We start from the raw sequence: 16,071 nt of genomic DNA, 5'->3' as shown, positions 1-16,071 counted from the left end.
CCGTTGTGGAACTTTTCTGTCACAGGAGTCGACTCATGGGTCGACTCATGCTCATTGGTCGACTCATGGGTCGACCTCTGTGGAAAAATAATAGAAAACCAATAGAAAATTAAGGTTCTGTAAATTTGGCCTAAAAACAGTAGAGGTCGACTCATGGGTCGACCCCCAGGCTGTGCCAAGACTATGCCAGTCAAAAATTCTGTGTGCCAATCAGCTCATTGTGCCATGAGTCGACTCATGGGTCGACTCAAATTTTCAAACATGGATATCTTTCAAAATACACGTCCAAAAATAATAAAATTTTCACCAATGGATCACAAATCTTTTGTTCTATCACTTGATGCTTTTAAATCAAGGTTTGATAAAATTATGATTTTGCCTCTGATAAGCAATAAGTCTTTTTCAAGCAAAAATCATTAGTACCCCTTCAAATGCTTTGTAATCATCAAAATCAATCCAAGAAGCAATACTTGCATTATTATCAATTTTAAGGATTACTTCTTTAGCCCTCTATCTTTCTATAGACTCTATACTAAAGTACATAAAAAGTACTAGAATTTAAAACTCAATTGAGAGAAGAGAAAATTATAATGATAGTATTGAGCAAATTTGATAAGCCTACTCAAGGCATGTCCTTGTTTCTTTAGGCTCTCTAGGTATATATCTCTAAATTTTTTAAGGTTCCTTAGTTACCAATATTTTGATCAATTCAGATAAGATGTCAAGATAGTCATTCATATGGTAGTTTATTGTAAACTATCTATATAAACTAAAAAAAAATCACAGGATCAAATTCACAAGTAATTCTTTATGCATGGTCATATCGAGTCTTTTAAGCTCCTTAATGTCTTTGATCATTATCAAATAGTGATCATAGACCGACTGTCCATTGTGCATCTCATGCACTGTGCGATTTTGATCACCTCACAATACTTATAGATGAATCAATATATCGTTGGCAGTACACATGTGCTTATACATACGTTGGAGTTCATCTAACATGGACTTCAATATATAGCACCTATCTTTATTGTTATTGTCCATTCACTCATCAAGTATGGCTCATTGGCTTTGGATTGGATAGGCTATTAATATTAGAATAATCTGATAGAGAATATTACTTAATTTTTTAAAATTAAGAATGATTTTTAGATTTGTGAGTCAGTCTATGTAATTAATTTCAGTTAAACGATTGATATCTAGAATTTGAGCTAGAGGGTTGGAAGCTGACATAATAAACAACAGAGAGCAAAGATTCTAGTTAGATATTTGTACTTATTTTATAATTTATTTAAAAAATTTTTAGATGCAAAAAGACTCTCATATTTTATCAGATCTCTCATACTCTCCGGCTAGAGAAACAAAAATCCTAACATGATAACTGAATTTTTAGTGGATGCTGCGGTCCCACCGATGTCGTGCACCTCACCTAACAGTTATTGATAACATGCACACTAATGTATGGACAACTCTTTATCCCGATATTTTTCTAAGCATGTTACAGCGATTTGATCTCTAAGTCATGTGGGCTCATCTAACAGTTATTACCCACACTCCTTAGTTAAGTCAGACCCATCATTCACAAGCAGGTATAAAGCTGTCATTGGATCCCTCACCTAACAGTTGTTAGGCTCAACCCCATCTTTATCTTGGAGTAATTTTTTACTAATAGAGTGGTTCGTGTTCCCGATGCAACTAAACCACTGTGATCAGCCATGAACAATCAACACTGGTAATACGCCTGCACATCTACAATGGTGGAAGACCATTGGCCTTAGTATTCATGGAGAGATTTAAATTTAAGTCTCATCTAATCAGTCATCACATGACTGATCTAATTGGCATGGACTAAACCAAATCACCAACCAACCATATTTGAGACTCAATCTTCCAAATTGATCAGATAAGTAGAGATTAGTGGGGGTCCCCTTGTTACTTTTTTTAGACACCAATAAATTAATCAGTGAACGAAATCAATTAAATAACCACCTTTTAATCACTTACTTTAGACACCAATTGGTTAATTGATCCAAATAGGTTAGCTTAGATGAATCAGATTCGAGCCATAGAGCCGAATTAGATTTTTAGTTTAATCGATTCTATATATGGATGTCAATCGATTCGATCAAGAATAATTGTATGATCTTAAGCTCTATTGACCTAACCTTAATCAACACTTGATTCGATTTGATTAACTGCTAAAACGATTTTGACCCATTATGATCAAATCAGAATCCTAGATGTAATCTAATTACATGACCTAATTTGATCTATCTATGACCAATCTCTCATGCACGAACATTAATTTCAGATCTTAAATCTAAATTTTTAGATCTAAATTCTTTATATAAAAAGTATATTTTGATCTCGAAATAATTTTCAGATCATACATACAAACATATATCATATACATGAATAAAGTTCAGGTCATACAAACTAATTTCAGCCCTAAACATGCTTTCATATATCATATATACTAATCAAAATAGAATTTGAAACTCTTTTCAGATCTAAACAATAAAATATATATCACATATATGATAAAAAATTAGATCTAAAATTTTATTTTAATCAAAAATTTTAATATCATTCTAGGATAATCATACAGCATAACAAGTTATGTCTGAGAAATACTATATCAGAATGACATAAAAAAACTTTTAGATCCGAAATTTTTTTCTACAGATTTCAGATCTAAATTTTAATCTCATACATATAACATGGCTCTGATATCACTATTGAGATTTCATAGTGTTGGTGCAAAAATTCGCTTGCGCCGGAGAAGCTGGAGTCGAGGGAGTCGCGATCGCCGTCGGGACCTGCAAAGGAAGTCTAAATCGGAGGTGGGGTTGCTCCGACAAGACCCTCCGACGCTCAAGTCAGTTCTCTACCTCAACAAGAATGGAGTGCTCGAACGGAGAATTTAGCAGAGTTTTTAGGTAAAAGAATGAGAGCTTATAGAATAACGTATCTGGGGTCTCCCTTTTTATAGACGGAGGGGGCAACAGATTGATAGCGACGCCTGTAACCGTCGGATAGTGGGCCACCCAGAGTTAAGAGGAATTGATTGCGGAAGGTAGTGGAGTGGGGTCGTGGCTATCGCCGTGGCTCGCCACATGGAGTCAGTTACGGGGACTGGAGCGATGTCCGCTATGGTGACTCGTCAGGGGGCGGGAGACTCACACAGAATCCGCCGCAGGGAGTGGAGCAGGATCATGGCCGTTAATACAGCCTGTCAGGGAGTAATGGGGCTACGCAGGGTCCGCCGCAGAGAGTGGAGCAGTGGTGTCCGTTACCGTGGCTTGTCAGGGGATCCAGACCTGTTGGCTGAAGTTCGGCTGGAGTCGGTGGCGAGGCCTGGCACCCGTAGGGGTTGGGATGAGGTCTTCTTGTCGTTGGGGGTAGTAGGCAGAGTTTGGCTCCCGTAGGAGTCCGGGCGAAGACTTCCTGCAATTGAAATAAAAAATGAAGTCCGGCTCCCGTAGGAGTCTGGACAAGGCCTACCAGCGGCAGAAGTCGTGGACGGAGCCCAGCTCCCGTAGGAGTCCGGGCGGAATCGCTCTATAATCGAGGTTGACGATGGAGCCCGACTCCCGTAGGAGTCCGGGTGGAGTTGCTCTGTAGTCGAGGTTGACGACGGAGTCCGGCTCCCGTAGGAGTCCGGGCGGAGTCGCTCTGTAGTCGAAGTTGACGACGGAGCCCGGCTCCCGTAGGAGTCCGGGTGGAGTTGCTCTGTAGTCGAGGTTGACGACGGAGCCTGGCTCCCGTAAGAGTCCGGGAGGAGTCGCTTTGTAGTCGAAGTTGACGACGGAGCCCAGCTCCCGTAGGAGTCCGGGCGGAGTTGCTCTGTAGTCGAAGTTGACGACGGAGCTCGGCTCCCGTAGGAGTCCGGGCGGAGTTGCTCTGTAGTTGAAGTTGACAACGGAGCCTGGCTCCCGTAGGAGTCCGGGCGGAGTCACTCTTACCGAGAACTTCGGTTGAGGGTATTTTACACCCAACACATAGTTTTATATATGCAAAAATTTTTCAAAAATGAGTACGCAGCAAAAATTTTAAAAATTCAGATTAAATCTAATTTAATCTAAGCATGTATGAGATCAAATCTTAACATCATAAAATAGAATCTACATATGTGAGATAGAATTCAGATATAGAAATCAAATAGAAAAAAATAAATAGAGAAGATCTAATCTTCATATCTTGGTACGGATCGATCTACACCATAAACTGATGATTATAGATGTCTTCCAAAGATCTTTTGAAACTGCACAAGTATTCGATCTCTACGGATATCCATATGAGACTTCGATTTGATCATAAGCTTCTTGATCCATCAGGATGCTAGTTCTTTTGCAGAGATCGTATCTTGATGGTTGAAAACTTTTCTTTTCTCTCAAGATACTCTTAGAGAAGAAGAAGAGAATAGGAGGATGATGATCTCTATGCTAGAGATCATGAGAAGAATACCTTCTTCTCTTTTCTTCTTAAAACTTATACACTAAATCTCTATGCTAGAGATGTAAGAATTTTATCCAATATTTGGACAAAGAGGAGAGAAAAAATTATATCCAAACTAGGACAAAAGATGGAAGAAAAGAGGCCCTAACAACCAACCTTTGGTTGTTGGTAAGAAAGAAAGGATAGGAACCAACTTACCTCACGCCGTGACCCATCATGCCGTGCCTCTCTCCCTTGATTTTTTTATGCACGCCTCTCTTCCTTTTTTGCATCAAAACTTGATCACATCAGGTTCTTACATGCCCTTTATGATCCCATGTTTAAATAGGAGAAAAGATAGGGTTTAGGTGAGAGTCCAAAATCCTTTGGACTCTAGAATTGTGCCACCCACATACGTTCCTATTTGCGCCCAGATATCACATGGAGAAAAGAGGATTTCCATTGATTCTTATATGCAAAAGGAGAAGAGGGCGTGGGGTGTATTTGGCATCCAAAAATCTGGTTGAGCATGGGACTCCTTATGGCGCATGGAGAGGAAGAGTTCTAACACTTTATGACTCTTCTTTATGTGGCTGATTTAAATTCAATAAAACTCTAACCAATTCTAATCATATTAGAAATTGATTAGACTCAAATAGATTGAAATTCTAATCTGATTAGGAGCTCAAACTATTTAGATTAAAATATAATCTAATTAAAAATTAGAAGTCATATAATTAGAGGAAGATTTCTAGTCTTTTTTGGATTCTCTCTTGGTGCTTGAGTCAAACTCAATTTAATTCTAATTCAATTAGGATTTAGTGCACCCATGAAGAAAAAAATTTCTAATTCAAATAGGAACCCAAACAATCTTTAATTAGATCCTAATCTGATTAGAAATTAAGTCAAATCTAAATCCTAATCAAACAAGAAATTATTCTCCCATGCAATTTGGTTATCTCATAACTCAATTAAGCTTGATCAAATCCAATCCATATCAAGTCAAATTAAATTTAATTTAATTAAACTTGGTGCAAGCTCAATTGCTTAATCAAATTGAGCCAATTAGCAATCTAGTTACTAAATAATCCTCCTATAACTCACTAACTCTTTAGTGAGTTACTTAATTATAATTTTTACATTAGATTAATCATCAATCAAATTGATAATTAAATTCTATCATGATTTATAATCGTAATTCAACCATCTGATCAGTCAAAAGTCTCTTTGTGTGTGATCCCATAGGTTCTATTTTGTCTGGTAGTGAGATATATTGTGATCTCTATCACAATATCATCAAAACTCTTTTCAATGGGTTGGAACCATTCCAACTCTGTCCATCAAAAATCATCGATCATTGAGATGATGCTCGTGGGTTTCACAATCCATCGTGACACCTAGCAGTATGTAGTGACAATCCAGCAGAATAAAAAGGTGATGAATCTCTAAGTGTAGTTAATATGTGATACAGTCTCTCTATCATGAGTTCCGACCAAATAGTAGGTCATGGATGAATCATCAAATCTCATCATCGATCATATGATAGATTCAATTAGCTCGAGTCTATGTATGATTCTCATGAAAACTCTTTTCCATCAATCATATTGCTATAGCCATAGACTTAAAGACTCAGTTTCTTAAATCTCATAGGACTATTCCTTTCTACTAAGATCGACAGATTTCATCTAGGTACACATCCTACTCTTATAATGGACTAACTGTCGTCAACATCCACTACAAAGATTCATTGAGTCAATGTTTATGTATAGTCAAACTCCAGCAGCTTCACTGCAAGCAGCTATAGCACCACAGGTCAAAAGATCAGTCACACTACTGCAGCATCGAGAAAGTCACTAACGAGTGAGCAGACATCCATATGACTTCTCGTATTGATCACGCTTAGTGCTAGTTATTCTCTAACAACCACCTGCACTCTCGCTCCAGTGTCACTACACCATAGACTCGAGACTCATCTATCCAAAGGAAGCGATCCGTACATTGGTCTATCTGAATCAATCACCATCCCTATGATGATCCTAGGACCAGGAGCAATTTAGGAATTAACCATCAATAATATATGTCTCAAATTCTCAACTCTTTGAGAATATGTGTCATCATCTTGTTAATCGCTTGAATGATTCATGGACACATAAAACATGAATGGTAATATAAATGCCCATTAAGTACAAAATCATGTCCTAGTAATATGATATGCGTCAGTCAAGATTGACTTTTAGGGCATACATCTAACAAAAATAGCTTAATATCAGTCAGAGACTTTTTTTTATTTATTTTTTTCCATACTAGTTGGTCCTCCTAGTTTTCCTACGCCAAAGGAATCAAATAGATATTAGCCACAACATGGGGAGCAAAGTAAAAACTCAACTTGATGATATCCCATATACTCATAGGTGTTATAAAGTACCTAACATGCTTGTCCAAAGGCAGTTGATCGATATTAATATAAGTAGGCGATAGTCGCAATAGAATTGATGTAATCCAAAGATTGTCATAAACTTTAATTTTTATATCATTTTCGGTCATCCACTTAACCTAAAATTGGACTTGAACACCCATGGTGCAAATATTTTTCCAAATGACAGAATAATTTCTAGATTTTTTATATGTCATCCAACAATTATTAAATTTATATTTAGCTTTGACCACTTGCACCCATAAGGAATCATTTCTAATTAATAATTGAGTAACAAGTTTTTCAAGACAATATAACCGAGTATTTAAAAGGGAAGAAAAGCCCAAACCTCCTTCAGCTTTAGTTGTATAAACTTTTTCCCACGTAATTGGATGAAAGGCATGTCAGTTTGCATCATGCCCTCACAAAAAATGTCCTAAACTTTCTTTCCATTTGGCGGAGAACATATATTGAAACTCGCATCGAAGATTAAGTATGTAGGGGAATGGATAACAAAATCGATTGAATTAGAGTATGACGGCCAGCTAGGGAGAGTAGATGCCATTTTCATGATGTAATTTTCGAATAGATCTTCTCCAGCATTGGTTGAAAATCCCTTGCTTCATGAAGAATGATTATTAGAAGACCTTACTTCCTAAATTAATATGATAAATATTGAGATTTATTTCCAAGGCCTAATCTAATTAGGATTCTATTTTTAGTTAGCTATTAAGTTTAATAATTTTAGGATCTATTTAATTATTTTTTTTAAAATTTTAAAATTTATATTTTAATAAATTTTAATTTTTGAGTTAATATATGAGTCAAACTACTATCCATATGGTGCTCTATTTAAACGAATCTTTGGTATCTCTTTTGCTTATTGAATAAAGTGAAAGAAATAAGAAAAAAAAATATTTTTATACATATATATATTTTTTTATGAGACAGAGATTTATACTCTATTTTATTTTATTTTTAATAATTTTTTTAATAATTATTATTTTTATATAATAATATATAAATATTTTTTTATTTAATATTTATTTCGAATACGATCTACTTCACGTATTAAGTCGTTATAGAGTAAGTAGGCAATCCATTTTAAGCAGCAAGTCCATCCTATCATGTCGAACCCACGAAATCCGTTGTACATTATATGATTATAGCGTTGATCAGGTCCGCATGTGTTTACGACAATATCTAAATCCACCACACAAGGCAAATCTATTACGAGGTTGGCAAACACCGTCCCATCTTCTGTTACCTTCCCCACTCGAGGAACCGACTCAATTTTTGTAACCCTTCCCCACTTCCCTGCTGCGTCTCAGAGGACACCTGCCATCCTTTCATCCAGCTTCATGCATCCCTCCCCCGAACTCGCCACGTCTTTTCATCTGCCAAAACTTCTGGCCGCGCCCATCTCTCCTCCAACCCTGTCCCCCTTTCAAACCATAAACACCCCCCACCCCACTCTCTCTCTCTCTCTCTTCCTCCAGTCTCGCTCGTCCTTCCCCTACCAACCACACTGAGTGATCCCCGGAACACCCTCCCCCTTCTCTCTCTCCCCTCAGACTCTCCGTACCTCCTCTCTTCTCCGCCACAAATCTCGCCCATTGCCTCCCTCCCCTCCCTTGTCTTCCCTCTCCCCCAAGTCCAACTTCCACCAGCTTAGCCCAACAAAACTTATCCAAAATTTGGTCTCAGTTTCTTTTGGTCTTCGTTTTTGATTGCAAGGAGGGGAAAAAAGAACCAAAAAGAGGATGAGAAGGGCCCCGCCGGGGATGAGACTGGCCCGAAGCCTGGGGGCCAAGGAGTGGAGCCGCAACTCCCACCGCTGCCTGGTCCTCGTCCTCACCTTCGTCGCCTACGCCTGCTACCACGCCTCCCGCAAGCCCACCAGCATCGTCAAATCCGTCCTCGACCCCGACTCCCACCCTCCCCCCGATTACCCCCAACCCTCTCTCTCCTCCCCACCTCTCCCTTGGCCTCTCGGCCCCCTCTTCCTCCCTCCCAACCCTCTCGGCAGGCCCCACTCCCACGGGTGGGCCCCCTTCAACGGCACCGACGGCACGGCCAAGCTCGGCGAGATCGACGTCGCCTTCCTCGCCTGCTACTCCCTCGGGATGTACGCCGCCGGCCACCTCGGCGACCGCCTCGACCTCCGCCTCTTCCTCGCCGCCGGCATGATCGGGAGCGGCGCCTTCGTCGGCCTGTTCGGCATGGGCTATTTCTGGCACCTCCACGTCTTCGGCTTCTACCTCGCCATGCAGATGCTCGCCGGCCTGTTTCAGGCCACCGGCTGGCCCTCCGTCGTCGCCGTCGTCGGGAACTGGTTCGGCGAGCGGAAGAGAGGACTTATAATGGGCATTTGGAACGCCCACACCTCGATCGGGAACATAGGCGGTTCGCTTCTCGCTGCCAGTGTGCTGCAGTACGGGTGGGGGTGGTCGTTCATTCTTCCGGGGGCTTTGATTGCTCTCGCTGGCCTTCTGGTGTTCCTCTTCTTGGCTGCTTATCCTGAAGATCTCGGGTTTTCCAGTCCTCGCAAGAAGGCCGAAGAGGGGAAGGATGAGGAGGAGGGTCGGGCGGGCGAGGAAGGAAGCGGCGAGAGAGGGAGCGCTGTGGGATTTGTGAAGGCTTGCTTGATTCCTGGGGTGATACCATTCGCACTCTGCCTCTTCTTCGCTAAGCTCGTGGCCTATACGTTCTTATACTGGCTGCCATTTTACCTTAGCCAGACTGGTAATTGTTCCTATTTATCCTCCTGTTTGCTTTTGATAATGCTAGAAAGTTGCGATCTTTTTATCAAGGCTGCAATCTTGATGAAGATTCCTTATGCAATGACCTATTCAGTGAGTGAAATTAAGTAGGCTAAGAGGAAACTGTGGGCAGCTATTTTTTTCAATATAAGGGTGTTGTAATAAATGTCACACATATTCTTGAATTTGATTTTAATTGACTCCGTGATCTGGAGGAAGAGTATGCTTCCAGCTTCTGTTTCCAATACTTATGGTGGTTGGAGGATGAAAAAACTTGCTACAAGTGCTTCAGGTTGCATGGAATTGGATTAGATAGAGGAAGAGCAGTGGCACCATGATGGGATGTTACTGCTGAGATGGGTGCTTGAGGCTTCTAGATTCCACAAGGCGTGTCAAGTTGATCTAGATGTGGCTACTCTGACACTCATACTGAAGGGTTGGTTGACAACGTGTTGACATTAATGTTTATACAAGGATTGGAGTGAAAACCTAATTATCTAGTATTGTTTCTAAGTCTGAAGTCGTTTCTACTGTTCAAATTATCAAGTCCTGATAATAATATGGAAAGGTTTTTAAAACTTCAGAGTTTTACCTGACAATCAACTTATCATGTAATGTAAAGGTCATTTCTTTCAGCTACAATTTTTCCCCCAATTCTGTTATCCAAGTCAGAAAGTTTTAAAAGTCGATATCTGTAGCACACTCTGTATTGATTTCTTAAATTATGTTATCCATAATATAATTTGTTGAAAAACCTGCTCCCATGGATCTGTAGTATATCTCATGTGTTTCGTTCAGTATTATGGTTCTGACCCCAATCCTGGTAGCCTAGCCAGCACTGAGACTTAAAACGTTAATCCTAACATCTAGACCTCTGGTCCCCCAGAAAAAGGAAAAAGAAAATCTAAATATATTACTTCAGAACAAGGCACGTTGACCTGCAATCACATCAAAATTTCAAAATTCGTCCTCCTCCGAGGGCTAACAGGCTGAAAGAACATTGTTAGAAAGCATACTTATTCTATCTCCAAGTCAAGTATTACTGCTGTTTGACATGTTGTATTTACTGGTTTTTAGAAACAATCAAAATAGTGTTGCTCATCTTTTGCAACCAGACTGGTTTTGAAGATGTGAAACCATTCTGTGCAGTGTCAAAACTATTTCTCTGCTGATTGAGTGTATTTTATTTTCTTCACGTTCTGCTGCAAAGGGCAAGGGGGACAGATATGAAGCTGCAAAATTGAATGCCTTTTGTTAATATATTTCATGTTGAGGTGTTATCAATAATATCAATTGTATCCATGTCTAACAATCCTACTTGCAATATTGAAAGTGGACATAGGTTATGAGGAATTCTTGAGTGACGTGGACTTGGTTTATATCAAAATATTGTTTGACTAACTGAAGGAATGACTATGTCAAGTGATTGACTTATTTTTGCTGCTCAACACATTGTTGATCTCTCTCTCTTTTTTTTTTTCCTGATCTTGTATTGCAGCTATAGGGGGAGAGTACATGTCAGTTAAGTCTGCAGGAAATCTTTCAACTCTTTTTGATGTTGGGGGAATCATTGGTGGGATCCTTGCCGGCTTCATATCTGACCAACTCAAAGCTAGGGCCACTACAGCAGCCAGCTTCATGTATCTGGCCATTCCTTCCCTTTATGTATACCACAGATATGGGAGCATTTCAAAGTTTGTGAACATTACACTGATGATGATTACTGGGTTACTTGTTAATGGGCCTTATGCTCTCATAACAACCGCAGTTTCTGCGGACCTTGGAACTCACAGTTCACTCAAGGGAGATTCTCGAGCATTGGCGACTGTTACTGCCATCATAGATGGGACAGGATCAGTTGGTGCAGCTCTAGGCCCACTTCTAACTGGGTTTCTATCAACTACTGGATGGGGTTCTGTTTTCAGGATGCTCATGATCGGGGCTTTCATCGCTGGTGCCCTTTTATCCATTCTGGTTAAAGCAGAAATTGCGCAACTGGTCCAGCATTGGAAAAATATCAGATCTGATCATTCAAGACAGTATGGAACTGAAGGTAACAGAGCCAAACCTAGTTCTCCTAATTACCTTGATATTTTCCCACCACAGCTCATACATTGGCTTTCGAATCTTTTCCTCTGAAGTTTCTTTAATTTGTGATGTCTCTTTAGGTTCCGTTGTCACACCACTTCTAGCAGGGGGCGATCAACAACATTGATATTCTTCCACACTAAGCAATCAGATATAGAGTTGCAAATGTCTAGATATTAGTTCAAACAGAGATAAAACAAGATGTTACAGAAAGCAAACCAAAGAAAAAGGTATGGGAATCGAAGGAGTATGAATGTCTTCAGTTCCAGGGAATATAAATCTATTTATATCACTGCATTGCTGATCTTTTTTTGGCTAGGAAAAAAAAGCCTTTTTTGTTTTATTATTCCCTTAGGGAAAAACCAAGCTTTTGTATGCCACAGTCATGCTGTATCATATAAAAATATATATATGACATGATAAAATTTGTTGTTATTTTGACAGATTTCCTGCTTTACTTTGTTGTATCCTTTTTTTTTTCTAAACAAATTGAAATATTTTGTAATGTATAAGTTGGTGCCTTTCTTTTTCTCTTAATAGCAATTTGCAGCTGCATATCTTGAAAGTTGCATTCTCTATTTTCTCCATGAAAGTAGGACTTAATTGTACTCTAAACTAAAGAAAACGAACAGGAAAAAAGCAACGTGCATTGATGACCCCAACTGTTGACCATATCAAATATTAGTGCTGCATTTGTCGAGTGTTGAGCTACTCATTCAAAGAGCTAGTTACAGGTTTGAATTTGACTTCTATCCTAGAGGGGAGGACATGAGCTCTGGTGCTAAAAACTTCCCTTCTTAAAGATATGTTTGTATCTTGCTGTGGGAAGCTTATCATTGGATATTGTTCTATCTGATCCTTATGTTGCTCCCATCCCCTATAAGGCCAGTCCCCACAACTATTGAAACAGAGGGGTGCAAAATAAGATGATCTCATGTCTGGTTCGAACTAGCTCTGTTCAGATATTCACCAAATGTATTGTAGGTATAATGATAGTATTTTCACTGAGATGTGAAGCATTTTTTCATGAAGACTGTTGTTTCTCTGAGCAAAAAAAAGTTGAAACAGTTTTTGTAAGGCCTTATTTTTTCCTAAAAATATGCATCTGCCAAGCAGCAGAATGCTGGCTTTTTAAACCAATAACAGAATTAATCAGCATCATATCACTATTTATTATAAATTGTTATCATTTTATTCTCTTCATGCTTTTCTGCTTCTTAATGCTTGGATTGGAGTGGTAACCAATTTGGAGTCTAAACTGTGTATTGGCTTCTCATGGTATCCGAGCATTCCAGAGTTCAGTTTATGAATGTGATCAGATAATTACTGATGTCTCTGGAGGTCTCCCTTCCTAAGCTTATCACTTGAATACTGGGCTAATGATTGATCTGGTCGCGATAGTCTTGGGTTGGGTGACTTTGGTGCTTTTTGGATCAAATTCAGCAGTACGATATTGGTTAAAACTCTGGTTGCTTGAACTAGTTGGCACTAGTCTTATGGTGGTTGCTCATTCAAATCAGTGGAACATACTTATCTTTTGGTTGGAGATGGATACTTATACTCTAGGTTAAAATTCTGGTAGCCAGTCACTTCCTTTGCATCGTATGATAAAATAAACTTCTATTTTTCATATAGGGAATGGTGGTCCCAATGCTGTAAATATATAGCCAATACGTAACATACCTGTAGTCTAATGCCTTGAAACTTTTCCCTTGGTCTCAAAACCATGCTACTGTGGTTGCTTACTTTGTGCTGATCAAGAGATGTGGTGCACAATTACAGATGTTGCATATCAAACACCGAAGTCTTTTAAGGTTTAATTGGACTGGTTCCTAAAATCTCTTCTTTTATCTAAAACAAATGGCCAGGGGATATATGCTTGTACGTTCACCGATCTCCATATTTTTAAGGATTCTTTTGTGGTGCATGCATATTTAATAAATGCATGCACGCAGCTTAGGACTTTCCCTCATAATTTAAGCGAGAAATAAGGAAAAAAAATTTTATACTCGGATCGATCATGGAAAAAATTATGATTGGACTATCATCGTTTGCCACGTCTTCAAAATACGCCGCATGTATTACACGTGCTTCGGAGACATGGCAGGTGATGATGATCGAACCATAATTCTTTCCATGATCAATCCGATTATAGAAGTTTTATCTAGAAATAAGGGAGGCATAAAACCATGAGAGAAATAAGTGAGATATAACAACCAGAAGTGGAAATGCATTTGTCATGTATATAAAAAAAAAAAAAAATCTTAATCCAATATAAATCTATCATCATTCTAGTGCATTTATATTATATCAACGAATTGGAGCTTGTAATTTTGGAATATTTTTTTTTAATGGAAGTGTCTGTTCCAAGAAAAAAAGCCTGAAAACTTATTTTTCTTCAAAAATCTAGCTTTTAACTTTGTTTGTATCTAGATTTGTTGCCCCTGGAGTGGGATGGAAGAACCACCACTAGGAACAGAGGATTGGAGAAAGGATGACCCAAAAGTAGGCTTGCAGGTGACATAGGTACGCTAGCTTCAAATTTCCACCACCCTGACTTAGATCCAACGCATATCATAAGTTAAGATTCATGGATTGATGTAAATAAGATACAATTTCCAATCAGAACTCCTTCCTTGTCAGCTTAGATTTGATCCAAATCCACCCAGTGATAGCTCAACTGAAGTCCAAACCTCATACCCAACGCCAACATGGTGGGGGGGATCAATCAAGCTGGACTTGGACATGACTGACCGGCGCCAATTTAAAGGCACGACCTGGTAAAAGTTGCTTGGCACCGAACAACAGATTTCTCTCTCAATCACTATCTATGCAACCATGGGATTCATTAGCCGTTAAATCAGTTGCCAAGGGAAAGTTGCTTGCATTCGCACGGCAATTCTCGTATGATTGGGCGTTGCAACGAATTATTGGTTGGTTGTGAGACAAGCGTTCTTAGAAATGATTACGTGAATTACAACTTTCCAGCTGGTCTGCAGGCCTTACAGTGGGTATCTGATGGTCAGGGTAGGTAAAGGGGCAGCCTTTTAGTGATGAGATTTCATCGAGTTCACTTGGCTCGCGGACTGGTGTTTTGAAATTGCTTCGTTGTTCCAACATCGAATATTGTGCGTGCTTTGTGTTGTTGCTCAAAATCCGATTTAATATGCGGAGGTATGAGTTGCTTTACTTGATGGAATTATAGGAGTTATTAGAGTGGATCTATAACCATAGAAAACGATCAGGGGTTGCCGGAACATATTAGGCAGGAATCCTTCGATATTTAAATTAAATAGAGTTTCGAAAGAAAACAAGAGAGATCAAAGAGAGAAACTTGTAGCATAGTGTAGCAGTTTCCTTCATCATACTTGGGATCGTCTGTGTTTGGTCTTTATAGATGCAATGATACGATTTTGCATGATTGGGGTCGTGAGATTCATGGACTGGCAGTTAAATTCTTTCTATATCCACTAATTGGGGAGATTCTTTTTCAAGTGCATTGTGATTTAAGTGCTCTTTTTATCTGTTAACCGTTCTTTTTAGATAGATTAAGATTACATCAAGCAATACTTAATTACTAATTGTTTGGAGATTTGATTGGCCATTAATTTTATTGGACATATGTCGTCCTTTGATTTAGTGGGTTGAGTTCTCGGATGGAATTTCTGAGATGGCAAATCCAAGCCATATCACTATATAAAGCTTTACTCAAATAGTTTACAACTGGATGATAGGACATATGCCCATGATCCTTATTCTGGTAAAGGAAATGATTCACAGACAATTAAGCAAAGACCACTGTGATCACATGGCCTTTACCCAGGTTGCTTTTTTAGCCTCTGCTGTGTTTTCTAAAGGACCAACAGCGAGGAACAGTGGTTAATTTAAAGTTGGTTTCCATAAAGATAATAATTACTTAGCGAGGTCTTTGATGCAGGCAATGCATCAGAGTGGAAGCATGTATGGTTCTGAACCCTCCTTTGATTAAAGCAAGAAGAGAGTCGATTGACAAGCTAATTATTGAGATTTGAGAGCTACTTGGACGTTTGGTCTATTTTTTCTCTCTTGTTCTTTTTTACTTTGTTGTATATTTTTTTTCCTTTCTCGTAGTCACGGGAGATGCATTAACTTAAAAATTCACTATTTGCATGTGAAATTAAACTTATGATTATGCATCCTTCCACTCTTATTAGAAGAATTGTTAACCTCTAATATGGAATGGCTGAACAGTTTCTTATATATATATATATATATTTGTTGGGCTTGTTTATTTTACTCACGGTGTACTTGACCTCTGGAGCTATTATGGGAAAGTTTCACAGAAAAATTCTTTACATATTCCAGACAAGACAATTATATAAAATCTGCTAT

At 39.0% G+C, this 16,071-nt stretch overlaps 1 protein-coding gene across 1 annotated transcript; it reads left to right on the top strand.

Annotated features, from left to right (window-relative positions):
• The first annotated feature begins 8,157 nt into the window (after positions 1-8,157).
• On the top strand, positions 8,158-12,143 carry LOC105053940 (putative glycerol-3-phosphate transporter 4). Its single transcript, XM_010935286.2, has 3 exons — positions 8,158-9,595; positions 11,111-11,665; positions 11,781-12,143. Exons 1-3 carry the CDS (start codon positions 8,614-8,616, stop codon positions 11,825-11,827), a joined length of 1,584 nt encoding a protein of 527 aa, XP_010933588.1. The 5' UTR covers positions 8,158-8,613; the 3' UTR covers positions 11,828-12,143.
• The last annotated feature ends 3,928 nt before the right edge of the window (positions 12,144-16,071 follow it).

Source organism: Elaeis guineensis, chromosome 11 (assembly GCF_000442705.2).
Source record: "Elaeis guineensis isolate ETL-2024a chromosome 11, EG11, whole genome shotgun sequence".
In the NCBI taxonomy this organism is placed as follows: domain Eukaryota; kingdom Viridiplantae; phylum Streptophyta; class Magnoliopsida; order Arecales; family Arecaceae; genus Elaeis; species Elaeis guineensis.
This window is presented reverse-complemented; position numbering and strand designations above follow the sequence as displayed.

Bases quoted from the DNA above. Each gene is read 5' to 3' on its own strand.
- LOC105053940 (XM_010935286.2), top strand. From the start codon at position 8,614: ATGAGAAGGGCCCCGCCGGGGATGAGACTGGCCCGAAGCCTGGGGGCC. The intron at 9,596-11,110 runs GTAATTGTTCCT...CTTGTATTGCAG, and splicing joins ATTTTACCTTAGCCAGACTG to CTATAGGGGGAGAGTACATG. The intron at 11,666-11,780 runs GTAACAGAGCCA...ATGTCTCTTTAG, and splicing joins AAGACAGTATGGAACTGAAG to GTTCCGTTGTCACACCACTT.